At 38.8% G+C, this 14,579-nt stretch overlaps 1 protein-coding gene across 1 annotated transcript in view; it reads right to left on the reverse strand.

Moving 5' to 3' along the window:
* LOC138009469 (uncharacterized) overlaps window positions 1-14,579 on the reverse strand; it is a 105,140-nt gene that overhangs the window by 1,978 nt on the left and 88,583 nt on the right. Inside the window, exons 14-19 of the mRNA XM_068856496.1 lie at window positions 14,376-14,405; window positions 5,023-7,199; window positions 3,587-3,638; window positions 3,004-3,246; window positions 1,341-1,418; window positions 190-422 (exon numbers count right to left, since the gene is read on the reverse strand). Coding sequence (XP_068712597.1) covers window positions 229-422; window positions 1,341-1,418; window positions 3,004-3,246; window positions 3,587-3,638; window positions 5,023-7,199; window positions 14,376-14,405 — 2,774 coding nt within the window. The 3' untranslated portion in view covers window positions 190-228. The remainder of the gene's footprint in view (window positions 1-189; window positions 423-1,340; window positions 1,419-3,003; window positions 3,247-3,586; window positions 3,639-5,022; window positions 7,200-14,375; window positions 14,406-14,579) is intronic.

Raw genomic sequence — 14,579 nt, forward strand, 5'->3', positions numbered from 1 at the left:
TTGAAACCAAATTCATAAACAATCAATTTTTTTCTTAATTTGTTCGCACTGAATCTAAACTTCTATGTCAACCCATCTCATCAAGAATATATTTCTCTGATCTCGGAGGATGTAGGGACGTCGCTGGATTCACGAAGAATTCACTATTTGTCCTACCATAAGATACAAAATAAGTCATGTTTCACTAACCGTGGCAACCCTGTAACCCATGGTTATACAGCACACCGTCTACAGCATGTCAGCTGCTTGAGGAAGCTCACTTTCTACTAACATGTCGTAAAGTTCACCGACACGAAAGGGATAATGCTTTGCCACAATATTAAGTAGAACATCGCTTGGATTAGTTGTTCTCTCGTCAAGGAAGCTTATTTCGTTGTGAGAAAATCCTAATCTGTGTGCAAGCTCCTGCCATCGCCCGCCGACTGAAAGAGTGTAAAAGACGAAATTAGTTTACGTACTGAATCTGCTTTAACGAGTATACACCAAAGGAAAAGGACAAATGGGGGCAGCTGGACCATTTTTTCTTTTTTTCGATTTAATATTTCGTTCTGTTTTTATCGAGAGCAATTTGTAATCACATATCAATGCAATGTTACCGTGATTGGGTTCGCTTGAAAATTCTCTCCATGCAAATTAATATAGTATCTTACTCAAAATCAATTGGTCCATTTATTATCAGACAGATGCAATTCATTTCTTGAGACTGTTCCTCGATCAGTAGCACCTTGTTTTGTTTCCTTTTAACGGAATGTATATGATGAAGTATACTCAATACTATTACATGACTAGCTCGGTGAGTGGGCAAGATGAACCGCTTGGTCCAGCAAGACCAAAGATAATTTTTTGGTGTTTTATCCAATATAGAAAAAAACAAAATCATTTATTGACCAAGCTTGTCAAGATGGCTGGATATTGGCCTCGTTCTTTTTTTGCGTGTTTATGGACCAAGACGAACATAAACACGCAAAAAAATAACTTGGCCAATACCTAGCCATCTCGACCTCACGCTCGTCAATAACCCATATTTATAGGCCAGTTCAGTACAAGCTAAAGTTCCAGTTTATCTTCAGCTAAGTTATGTTGTGGTTTTCTTCCCAGGATCGCGCTTTGGTGTTTGCATGCTCATGGTTTTTTCGTTGTGTTATAAACGATTTCCAAATAACTGCATTACTTATTTGTATCAGAGAAACTACATGAATGGAGACATGACGGCCAGAATTGTCCCTCATTCAATAACCTTTGCTCAGAACTTTTGGTATTACAGCTTTCGTAGGAAGAAAAACGGCGTTCTTTTTCGCGCCCTAACAAAAGCGCCTGGAAATAGTCAGTGTTACACTTACCAGTAAGAAAAAGCGTTAATTCCTTTCTTTGCTTGAAAGGCACGCATTGGACATCAAGGCCCTCGTCTAGCAATGGTCCTGTATGAGACAAAAAAGCAACGGAAAATCAGCAACATGGAACACTTCAACTGGATCTGTATGTTAAAGCTTTAGCATAAGATTCGAAATTGTGTTCCTTCTTCTTGTGAGTGAGGGATCTAAACACCAACGTAAATAATTACTTGGTCGATCCTGCTGTGATAAATAAGAAGATCACACCTCTTTTGCAAACAGCAAACAGTTCTCATGGATTACAGCGATAAACCGTTGGTCTCGTCTCAGCAAATTTGCGCCGCTGGAAAAGTGACATAATCTCCAGTGTGCAGGTGGTGGTGGTTATGTTTGTTACGTACAATGCCATGTTTCGTGCTTTTATATCCACCTACCGTCAACTCACTTACTCGCCCACTCATTAAATGGGATGCCTATGGCAGACCACGTTTAAAATTCACTTGAGTGTCGTTTTCATCGTAGTCAGATATGGTAATTAGTCACGTGCCTTTCACAAAGCTCTTATCAGTGTAGGACATACAACAAGGAGGTCATTGTTATTTTCGCGCGAAAGGTAATCGAAAAAGCTCACACAGACATCCACATCACCTCCCTTCTTTAAATTGCTTGGAAACAGGCTAAACTCAAAAATCGGAAACCTATTAAAGCAGGAATCGAAGCTACGACCTCCTTAACACCGATAGGATGCTCTACCCATTGAGCTACTAGAATGCACAGGAGAGATAAGTCGTTTAACTAAGTCCTGAATGGACAGTGTGTCCCAGTGGTCTGCGGGCTCTACAAAATAATGCGCCTCAGTTTACACAATAAATCGAGCTTACGACCTCCGCTTAGGTTGCCCTTTCATTCGTTGCCAAGCAACTTGTATTCTATCCTTCTCACGGGCGCATTACGATTTTCCATCATATCATGTACTTGTATAAACTGAGGCGCATGACTCTGCAAAGCCAGCAGACAACCCTAACCCTAGCTAAACAAACTACTGTAGCTCTCCAATGAGTTCTAGTAGTTTAACGGGTAAAGCATCAGACCGGTGTTACAGAGGTTCTAGCTTCGATTCCTGCTTAGGACTCTGATTCTTCAGTTGTCTTTTCGCCCACTGCCAAGCAACTTGTATTCTTTCCAAATAATTGCTTAGTCAATTCTGCTGTGATAGGGACGGAGAGTGCAGTGCTTGTGCAAACAACAACCCGTTCTCACGGATTACATGCAACGAACATTTTCCGTTGGAAAAGATCAGTAATTTACATAATCTGCGGTGTGGTGGTGGTTATTTTCTTTATGTATAATTTCATGCTTTTCTGAGACAATTCTGCATATTCCACTTAGAACGTGCGATAAATGACTGAGAAATTCCTAATCATCCATCCACCATCAACCATCATCTCGCTCACTCGCCCCCTCATTCATCCATCCATTCATTCATCCATTCCTTCCTTCCTTCTTCCCTCCCTCCCTTCCTCCCTTCCTTCCTTCCTTTCCTCCTTCCTTCCTTCATTCATTATCGGCTCTTAAGGTAACGAAGGACTGATCATACAAGCAAATTAAAAGATAAACTATTGGCCTTTTCTATATAACACACTTAATTTGATCAGTATGACTCCTTTCTTACCTGTAATACCAGCAGGGACAATAGTCCTCAAGTATTGAACTACATCCTTTCTGTTTTGGGACTTTGCTGTATTAGCGAGGCAACGGATCAAACGTTTGTCCTCGTTCTCCGGATTATCCAGTGCTGCTGACGTCAAATGGAGACTCTCTTGAAACTGAGACACGACACCCTTGGGATCGCATGAAGGAACGTGCATGGCATTTACAACTTCTTCGGGCAAAGCCAGTGCCTTTACAGGAGCAGCTGAGAAGTGAATAAAAAATTTTAAAGAAGGAACTACACAAATACAGTGAATAGTGGAAGATATGAAATCAATCATTTTTGGCCTAAAATGACGTTCTTGGAGAGATGAATGCAATTCAATTTGAATGATCAAATGGCCTGATTTGATCTTCTCTTTAGTTTCCACTGAAATTAAAACTATTTAAAATTTTCCTGACATTGATGTCCGTCTTTATCGCTCTTCTCGTTCTAAGATCCCATGTGGGAAGAAGGATTAAGCATAAATGTCTAAGAAGTACCAACGCTTGCAAGGAGTTGTCAACTCACTACAACCTTGTTTGACCATAGAAAAAAAACCCACCGTTTTCAAGAGAAACAGCACTTCCTGCAGCGATAACATATCCAAGACATGCCTAGTAATAGAATGAAAAAAAAAAAAAAAACACTTTCCTAAGATTTTTATTTTCCTGTATTCTGACTAGGCGCCAAGGACGAGAAGAAAAAATACGTGTTAGTCGGTTGTCCGCTGAACTCACACCCATGTCGTTTGAAATGCGCGCGTGTTGGAAAGGTTCGCGTTTTTTTTTTTTGGTCATTTTTGACAAATTCTACCTACAGTTTTAAAAGCGGATAACTCTGGTTAAAGAAGATGCTCGGTCATCATGTAACAATTTATGTACGGTTTCCATAATATGAGTTACACGTGTGAACCGATGTAACGCAAACGCAAACGCAAGGTAAAAAGTACTCGTTCCATGCCTCTAGGGTTGACTTCGTCAGTCATCTTTGGATACTCAATTGCGCGTGCGTATTTTAATGTGCTTGCGTTTGCGTTCCACGTGTGAACTTCCTTGAGTTTGCAATTGCATTTTCGTTTGCATGAACCAGGCTTTAAGCCACTGAGCACAAGGTTAACATGAATTTCCGCAGGAGCGCATGAGTAGGAGCTTGCCTCTCCCATACAAGCCCTATGAGTCAACCTTTGATCGTATCTTTCTATTTTTGGAACGTTACGACTTCTTCGCCTGTGCACACAATGTTTAGAATGGCCAATCAGAATAAAGTTATTGTGGAACAAAGACAAAAATAGCAAAAACAATGTATGCAAATTGTGCAAATTGATGTAAATTGTTGTAAATGTGAGTCTACTGCTGGAGGATAAGTTCTAAAAATAGAAAGATACGGGCAAAGGTTGACTCAAGGATATAATGCATTGGGAGGCTCCTAGTCATGGGCTCCTGATTTCCGTAATTATTATTATTTTAATCAGCCGAAAGGCCGTATTTTCTTTTGTTACTATACAATAGCGAATAACAGCTATATCAACGTTTTGTTTTGATATCATTTTTGACAAATCCCTTCTACAGCTTTGAAGGCAGCTTAATCTGGTTGAAAAGATGACTGCTCAACATGTAAGAGTTAACACTTGAGCTATCGCAGAAACCAGCCTTAAATAAAGGGACGTAGCCAGCCTTTAAGCAATCAACAACACAGGCTTCACAAGAATTTGCTTACTATTTAATAGCGAGTAACAGTTATTAACGTTTTGCTTGAAAAATAAAAATAGAATAAAATTAAATAATGACTTTCGATCTTATATTTAAAAAATGCTGAAAAGTTATTAACAAAGCAGAGAAAATGTTGTAGAACGTTGGAATAGTTTTGCGCACAAAACCAGCCTTAAATAGAACGCTGTGAAACATTAAATAGAGTTAGTTAATTTGCAGCTCACTGTTTTAATGTCAAAGCCCCGCAAATTTAAATGTCACTATTAATGCTGACAAAACGTAAACAAACCTGATTGACTAAAGTTCCTCTTGCTTCTGCACCTGATAAAGAAAACCATGGTGCAAACATCTGAATACGAATCCTGCAGTCTCCTCGGATACCAGGTCTGGTGCAGTATTGGCATTGCTGTAACTCTGATTCCGACAATAAATGTAGACAATCGCAGCCACGCACATCATGAGCGCGGCATTCGACAGAGCCTTTCAGCGAACAAACTGGACAGCAGACGCACATTTCAAATCGTATGTTGCTCAGCCAATCAAACTCATTTCGCATGCTCTCTAGAATTATTCTCAGTTGCCAGTGGATTGAAAGGCTTGTAGACTTGTCAAAACTACCATAATTGAGGCCTGGTGTTGCTGTTTTAATGGCAAAGTCTGCGGTGTGAATTGCGACTTCGATGAAGGAGGAATGACAAAGGAAAATGACGGACGTTCCTTGATCAGGCAGGATATGAAACAAAGCAAAGTTACGGCACAGTTGAGGATTTACTGGACTTTTCCATTCCTTTTTGCTCCACTGGTAAAACTGCAGGACAAGACGGGGAAAAAGACCAGGTGGCACTCGACCCAATTTGAACCTTATGAAGAGCGAAGGAACTTGAATGGAGTCAAGTAGCTCAAGAAAGTCATCTCTTGGAGGAAACTTGAGCATGGATGGCACTAGGTACTGTATGCTTCCATCTGTTCCTGTTGACCAGGAACAGAGCAAGCTAAATCTCTCCATGATCGCCACAAGGCTGCTGTGGGTCTCCTGCGTCAAGGAAAATGACTCCCAGGCATGAATTAGCAGCCGTTCATCCAATATTCCCGTCCTTTCAAGATCACTCCAAAGATCTTTAACCCTTCTCTCTGACCCCTCATAAGGCTTAATGGTAATGACCCTTTTAAAGATACCAATGAGCCATTGAAGATCCAGTATAACCATCCTTTGCAGCTCTCGGTGTCCACTAAAATGGATCAGAATTCTCTGATCGTGTAAAAAATTCGTGGCTGTGGAAAACTCTTCATCATCCCTTAAACCACACGCACCAAAGGCAATCTCCATGGCTTTCTCTCTAGGTATCCACTTGTGACCCTCTTCACGTAGCCGGTGGAGTTCATTTTCATACTTTAACCACTTCAGTGGGATGGCTTGTTTCAAATGGGGTAGTTTCTTGGCAACAGCAAGAATCTCTTCCCTCAGCCGTATCACCTCCTGACAATCATTGTCACTTCCCGCCTTTGTGTTATCAACAACGAAGACGTCATGAAAGAGGTGATCCCTATAACTCTTTGTTTGCAAGAAACCATAAATATCAAGGGCCACCCTTCTTGCATTGGGATGTTCGTCAGGACTATCAGTATAGGGCTTGTCAGCATGGGTGCAGACTAGAAAAACCGGAGGCAACTTTGTGGACGACATTTCAGGCAGAGCAGTGGCCAGGCTCGAGGCATTTGAACTAGCCAACGAATAAATTGATGACAACCAGTAATCGAGATAATCCATATTTGTATAACTGAAGTTAATGTCATTAGCTTTCTTGTATAGTCCTTCTCTCTCAGGAATGCTAGCTTGCTGATATGGATCACGACTCAAGTCACACGTCAAGATATAAATGGCTTTATCGGTCATAAAGATTGGGTGGGTGGCATAATAAACCATCTGGCCTCCAAAGTCCCACAGTGTTGAGTAAATGTTGTCCTCTCTTTCAAACGTCTGATCACTCTCAAGCATTTCTATTGACAGTTTCACTAAATCGTCCGATAGTTCTGTTTCAAAAATATTGTCTGTGGTGTCCTCGCTTTGTTCACTTCTACTTGATTCCTCCGAGGATTTAAGGGCGGAAGCGCCTGGCATCTTCTCGTGCTCTCCTTTCAAGCTTTTAATCAATAAGCTCGCTGCATGGTGATCAAAGAATACCTTGGAATCAACATCAGCCTCTATTCCTTTCTGGCCTGTCTTCCAAACTTCCATTGAGATTTTGAAATGGGAAGGATCAGTCTCTATTCCTTCTGTGCTAGCTTCCGTTGCACTGAAGGCTTCTCCAGTCAATGACTTCTTCAAACTGGTCTTCCCGACCCGATGTTGGCCAATTATCATGATTGGTAGTCTTCTTACAAGAGCAGTACCATCCTTGAGAGCACTATTGAAGGCTTCAACAGCACGGGGGCCACGTGAAAGAATCTCCGACGGAACAGATTTCTCTGGAATGAAAATCAACCACTAGAAATGTAAAAATCCAAGTTTTAAAAGATTACAACCTAAGAACTAACAACCAAGGGATAAAATGCCTGCAAAAATTCTGCTATTAACTAAATGGCTGATATGCCAGACACCTTCCCTTCCTTTCCAAGAAGATGGTGTGAAACCAGAGGTACAAGGGATGGTGCACGTGAGTCATATTTATACCTTATTCCAAGGTTCATTAATATTTCAATGGTACCGTTCTATGCAAAGGCAGAAACCAGTCACGTGCATTCATCATTGAAGCCAGTATTCTCGTTTTTCGCTCACTTGACCTAATCCCAAGTAACGTAGAAACCATCTGCTAAACAAGTGTTCCTTGGCGTTAAAATAAATTATTGAAAATTGATAGCCCTCGACAGAGTCGGATTGTTATGGTTTTCGCTTTTCAATGAAAGCTGTAAGACACAAAGAAACTGCTTTCCAGTACAATCATTATTTTAGGAGAGGGGTCGAGGGAGATGAAAAATTGATTGCTTTCGGTCATAAATCGTAAAGATGCTAATATCAGACGTTTTTGAGACTGTGTTTGTAGTTGTTGGTTCATTGCAGGACCTGCAGCTTCTGTAGTTAGTTTGATTTTGGATGAGTAACAGCACTTAATCGTGACTAGTCATTAACCTGAAAACGAGCACGAAGCTGTGACTTAAAGCGCAAAAGAATTGAAAGCCAGATACAAGACTTTTTTTTTTTTTTACTGCAATGACGTCAATTAAATGAGAAACGGGAATTGTTCACCGAGAATGGGGCATCAGTGGCAGTCTTTAGAGAATCCAAAATCACCAAATCATCAAACGAATCCACAATCATTACCCATACAGTCTTATTATTTACAGGAGTATAGCGAAAGCATTTAGTGTCACAATTTCCCGGACCGGGCAGGTGTTTTATCTATATTGCTTTAACCAACTGCTCTGAAATGTCCTAAACCCTTCCATGCATTTCTTTGTAAAATTCCATGCCATTTTATGTTACTGTGTAAGGAACCTCTGACGCTACAGGGAATAACTGCCTTTCAACGAAAAAAAACATGACAAACCCCTTAAGGCGGTTAGCATGTCGGCTGATAATGTCTGCGGCTGAGAGATTGACTATGTCAGAAAAAGGAACATTTGGCCGGGAAGCGACAGAAATAATGGGATGATAAATATCGACGCAGATGGGGGTTATTATGTGTTATCCGTCATGTGAACTTACACAATGCGACATAAAGTAGGCAATACTGATAATTGCGTGAAAGTTAGTGGGGGTGGGTTCTAAATGTATTTATCTCAATACTTTAATATTAAAATCCCAGCGTTTTCTTGGTATCATCAGAACAGCCAAGAATAAAGGTCTTCAAGGGAATTATTATATGCACCATTTCATCAACTGACGCCCCACTACTAGTTCACTGACTTTACGTTTCTTGATAAAGAAGCAATCAAAAAGAGAAAATATGGGCTTTAGCGTCTTACGATCTTCTACTTCTTCGCATATTTCGGTAAGGTCGACGTTGTAAACTAGGGAGTGCAACGCAATATCTTACGCTAAACAACGTGATATACGCAGGAAGAGCAACGCAAGGCAAGTCAACGCAATGAAAATTTTGAATTGCACAATATACGCAATATCTGGTAAAATATGCAGCGCAGTTTACTGAAGTTATACCCTCCAAACAGCAAAATGTAAGCAACATCCAGCAAAGTATGTATACTTTCCCTCAATGAAAAGAAAGTCAATCACAATCGATTTAGTGGTTGATATTATTATTATTATCTCGCAGTATAAAACTTTGGAATGCTGTCCACATTATGAGTAGTATAGGGCGCATAACGTAACCTACACCACTTGAGAAGCTACACTTAGAAGTAAAAAAAATTCGGTACGGAATCTAGTACAATTGTAATATACATAACGATATGAATCTCTCTACTTAGAGAGCCAATTCAGAATATTATTAAATTCTATACTCTGTAAAACCTACGCAAAAATATGATGATATCATTATCTCCACTAAAAGCCTATTTAGAAAATTATTCAGTTTTTATACTCTCATTATCTCTTATAAGCCTACACGAGGCCATCATAATTTGGTTATCTCTACTAAAAGCCTATTTAGAATCATATCAAACTCTTATCCACTATAAAAACTGCGTAGAAAATCAGTAAAATACAGGTTTTGCGACAAAACTTGTGTTTCTCGATTTCAGAAGAAATTATTACTATTACTATTATTATTATTATTATTATTATTAGTATTATTATTATTATTAGTATTAGTATTATTGTTTTTGCATAATGAAGGAGGTCGAGAAAATGGGTAACCCAGATAATTAGTAAAAGGAATTGATGTTCGCACAAAGCTTAGAGGCGTAGTGCAGTTTATTGAACATAAGTAAATATTTGTTTGAATTACATTATTTGCAAAGGTTTGGAATAAATAAAACAACCGCAGACACCAACAACATATTCAAGCGACGTTTATTGGAGGTTTTGGTGCAAACAACCTAAATGAGCGTAGCGGGAAGCTTTGGCTTTACCTTCAATGTTGTTGTTGTTGTTAGAGGGCCAACTGGGCAGCTATCACACCGACAGTTGCCGCTGTTTCTATTACACTAGTTTTTTAATGAGAACGTCTAATTTTGGAGCTGAGGCTGAACATTCTTATATATTTTTGCAATGTGAGGCTGAAAACGTTCTTAAGATCTTCCCAAATTTCCATCAGACTTTGTTTTGACCTGATGACTTTGATGGTGTTGAGGTTATTTTGGAACCTTTGTTATGTTATACAAAATATGCCCTTGATTACTTGAGTTAATTTGAATTAATTTACCTTTATGTTATGCCTTCATTTAAGACATTTAAAATACAAACGAGCAAAATAAAAACGTTCTTAATCGACTTTCAGCTTGAGGAATGTTCTTAATACTTTCTGAAAATTTTGGTTAATCTCAACCTCATCATTCCTATAAAAAAAGGTTCTTATAAAGGAAAAAAAAAAAGAAGTGTACCTAGCTTCACTGATGTCTACAGTTCCGATAAAAGGAGTTGGGAAATTAGTTGCATGAGCAAAGTGATTTCTTCAAGAATAAGGTCTCTTTTATGTACGAAATAAAGTTCTATGACTCACTGGAACATTGTCACACCGTCCCAGTTGGAACGAGATCAATTTGGCTATGTCATTGCCTTTTAGAACTTAGGTTCTCACCGCAACAATATCTATGACCTAAGATTTTTAATTCATCTAAACGTTTTCCGAAGAAAAAAGATCAAGATTTTGAAATCTGTGAAATTAAAGCAACAGGATGTCTCTTCTGAAGTGTTAGTCACCACAATTGATGTAAAATATAATTTTACTGAAAAAATAAATGCAAATCAGGGAAAATGCTAAATACAGTGACCGAGCCCTCGGAGGTGGACTGAAAAGTAGACATTTCAAAGGACATTTTCACAAAATCTAGACGTACGACCAGGGTCAAAATTTTGGGAATTAGTAAATTGAAGGAATGTATGGTGGGTGATTACCGTCATATAATTCAAATTTTGATTTTTTGACGTGTTTTTACATTTTGCATTGTAATGAATTTGTGTCTGTCTGAATTTTATGTTGATTTTATCAATTTTCTGAGAGAATTCAGAAATTTTTCTCTAATCAAATTTTCGGATAACCTAAACTTTCTGTTGATTTGAATTTTCGGGTTGTGTCAGGTTTCGGAGAGTTTTTCGAGTTTCCTACTAGTTTTGAATACGTTACATTTCCGATTCGTTTCTGGTGTATTTTTTGCCAGTAGTTCTAATTTTCGGACACATTTTGCTTTCTCGTTCTTTTGTATTTTATTTTATTGCTCCCTTATGAGCTTATTGTAATCTATTTAATAGTTCTCCTTAATAAAATATGGGCAGGGAATTGCTGCCTGCGGCAGCCCTTCAGCCCTGTGTTGAAGCCCCGTTACGGAGGGGACATATTGTTACCTTGCTGGACTGTGTTAACCTGGCCCCAGGACATTATGCCACCAACTATGCCCGCCTTGCAATACAGGCATGAGGCACCCCCTCGGCTAGTTGCCGCGTCCCCTCATCCGGTGGTCCATACCGGCGGTGGGTATTATCTGCGCCTTGCCAGGACATTTCCTGTCCCCTCGTTTATGCCCAAGTACTGTGTATTGTCTTTTACTGCGCATCAAAGCATTAATACCGGGTACAGGCGAATGACTGGATTTCTGAGGAGTAGAGGTTTGAGAATTCAACAGTGCAGAATAAAAGAAGCAATGCGGAGGGTCAATCCAGCTGGGGTCCACCTACGGGCACTCGAGCTTAGGACAATACACAGACAGCTGTACCAAGTATATGGACCACTTGCCTTGTGGCATATAGATGGTAATCATAAGCTAATAAGGTATCATACCCTTATTAATTAATTAGTGATTCAAATGTCTATTGTTCTTCTTAATTGCCGGTATTTTATTAGATTATTTCTATCAGGAGAGTAAAATCTACCACTTATCCCTCTCTCAAATCATTTATTCACTCCTGCATTGTCTACTTAACCACATATCTATGTATCATTTCTATTCTCTCTGCTAACTCAACTAGACCTTCTTGATAGTATGGGAGATGTTATTGATGTTTAAATTCGTGATTGAAATTTGCTTTACAAAATATCTAACTTGGGAATTATGTGGTTATTTGTGAGGATTTAAGCTCCCTTTTTTGTTGATGTCTAAGCGTTAAAAAGTATGTATATACGTCATAAGAAATCAATATGATAATTTATGGCTGAAAACACTGCTTCCATTGTTGAGATTGCTGATAGCCATTTTCTAAAAACTATTTGAAATCCGATCAGTGCTTAAATTCAGTTAAAAAGCACGGGTTAGATTTCAAAAAGTTTATTTTATTTTTTATTTTTAAGTGATTATTTATGTTGTATGACTTCTTCAGGTGGAGGTTTGTAATACATGGACAACAGTCCGAACACTGACACCTAGCAAAGTTGCAATATCGACGACAGAAAAGCATCTGCCGATCAGAAAATCCAGATGATCTCTGGGAATTGAGTATCTTGGACGTCCACGTAGTCCAGTAGCCGGCGATGAAACACCAAAAGTATCCTGACTTGCAATTAGGCAATCCCGTGCACCCCTAATTAGGTTCACAATTTGTTCATAGATTCCATACAAATAAACATGACGAACTATTAAACCATGCAGCCAATCCAGCCTAAAGTGTAAGGCATCCACTGTATTTGGGTCAAGGCCTCCTCCTCTAATTTCCCGAATAATATTAGGTAAAAGCTCTCGCAAGTCATTCTATCCGCCATCTTGGATCAACACGGCAAGAACTATATTACCTCGACCTGGTGAACTTATTCATCTGTGAGTAGATTTGACATTTTTTTTTTTTCACTTTCGAAAGAAGTTGGCGGTAGTTCTGAAGCAGACAGGTTGTCAGGGTAATAAAATTCGCTATCAGAATGTTCACTTAGTTACATCGCTCAAATTGACCGAAAAGTCGAGATTTATATAGCAACAAAGTTGTTTCAGTTCGCATCTCGCGAAGAGCCGTACGCGATCCTAGCACGGCAATGAAAGCGCGAGCGGGGCCGTACGGGTCTGATGATAATTGTTAATTATTTGCTCACTTGAAGTGAAACATGGTGAATAAGGATCACAGTTTCGTTTTATTACCATAGAAAGCATCTTGTTTTGACTAATGAAGTCTTTTTCAATCTGGATATATACACCGTTATGTCATGCTGTTCATCTGTAATATCGAGTCCTGCGTACGTTTTCCATACAGTTTTAATTGATGCTCCATAAAACAGCTGTTTTGTTTTAACGATATTGTTTCCGCTTTTCATTTCACAATGGGCAAATCCTGGAACGTTTTTGATGTATACCGCTTGCAACGCCTTTCGTTCAAAAATGCTTTTTGGATGTTGACTTTTTAACGTCAATGAAAGAAGAAGCAATGTTCTGCTTGTGTCTTTGACTTCAAAAGGTTTTTTAGTTGATATCAGAATTTCTTTTCGTCATGGAAATAAAATAGTGGTGCTCTCAATTCTCCTACTGCAGCTTCCATCTCGTCAAGTTCACATGTAAAGTCAATCTTTTTTCGCGGTATGGTATCACCACACAAGAGGATTTAACAAGGTCACCCATTTTTCTTCGAGTTTCATTCTTTTCATTTGTGATGTTAGTGATTGTCTATGGCAAAGAGCTCCCGTTTTATCACGATGTTGGTCTTTAACAAGGATTCCTGCGTGCGTTTTCGTCCGAATATACCTATAAATCTATATTTATATTGGCGTACACAGTACGCCGCCATTTTCAATATGTTTATTGACAGGATGCCGTTCAACCAGTTTTTTTGTTCTGTTTTCCAAACTAGGTTAATATCTACTGACCAGAGTGGTTTTTCTTTGGTCGTTTATGACATCACATTTACGTCATTAGCTTCCTGCCTTTCCCATTGTTCTATTAGCTTTATAATTGCGATACCAGCAGGATGGTAAAACACATCTCTCTTATAACATAATTAAACATTCAACCTCAGTACTTGCACCTTATTAATAAATAATAATAAAATGAGAGAAAAACCCCCATGAATACCTAAATGTCCTGCATCTTAATAAAACCCCATTACCTTTTCTCAAAACTGGTTTGATTCGCCCTCTTTTTCAGCACATGAAGGTACGTGACGTGCACCTCATGAAAACCCCCTAGCCTCATAGCCGCAATCTTGAATCTTGAATAATTCTGAAGGACGACGATTTTGAATTTATGGATAAAATATGCACAATCATCTGGAGTATACTACTTTTCATTATATTTCTACTAAATAATCACGATCTGTGACGTAACCAATATATGTTTTTTTAAAAATTGAATTTTAAAACGGAACTAATCCTGTTTCTTGGCCTCGGTAAGAATTTATGAAATTGTTTGACGCTTAAATGGAAGTCAGAAAATGTTACTGGCTCAATAGTTTTAACTGTATGATCAGAAGCAGTAAATACCAAACCCTTTACATTTTGATTGTTAGTTCCGTTTCAGAAATCGGCCTCCTGTTCTCACCGGCTCCAACCTTCCTCATGTCATACACCACTGTGCTAATTATTACACAGAAAGAACAAAACCAACATGACACAATACCTTGTTGCGCTTTGCGTCTCCCTTCAAATTCTGAAATTAGAAAAAAGGAAGGATATTGAAAACTTTATGCATTTATTATTACGCTTGATTCATCTTAGTTATCTGATCATAATTGCTTTTTTTTGTTAAATCAAGGACTATGAAGAGAAATGACGGGAAGGGTTGACCTAAAGCAGGGGAAAAATACAGACAAATTGTAACATC

The sequence above is a fragment of the Montipora foliosa genome, chromosome 7 (genome assembly GCF_036669935.1).
Source record: "Montipora foliosa isolate CH-2021 chromosome 7, ASM3666993v2, whole genome shotgun sequence".
Lineage (NCBI taxonomy): Eukaryota > Metazoa > Cnidaria > Anthozoa > Scleractinia > Acroporidae > Montipora > Montipora foliosa.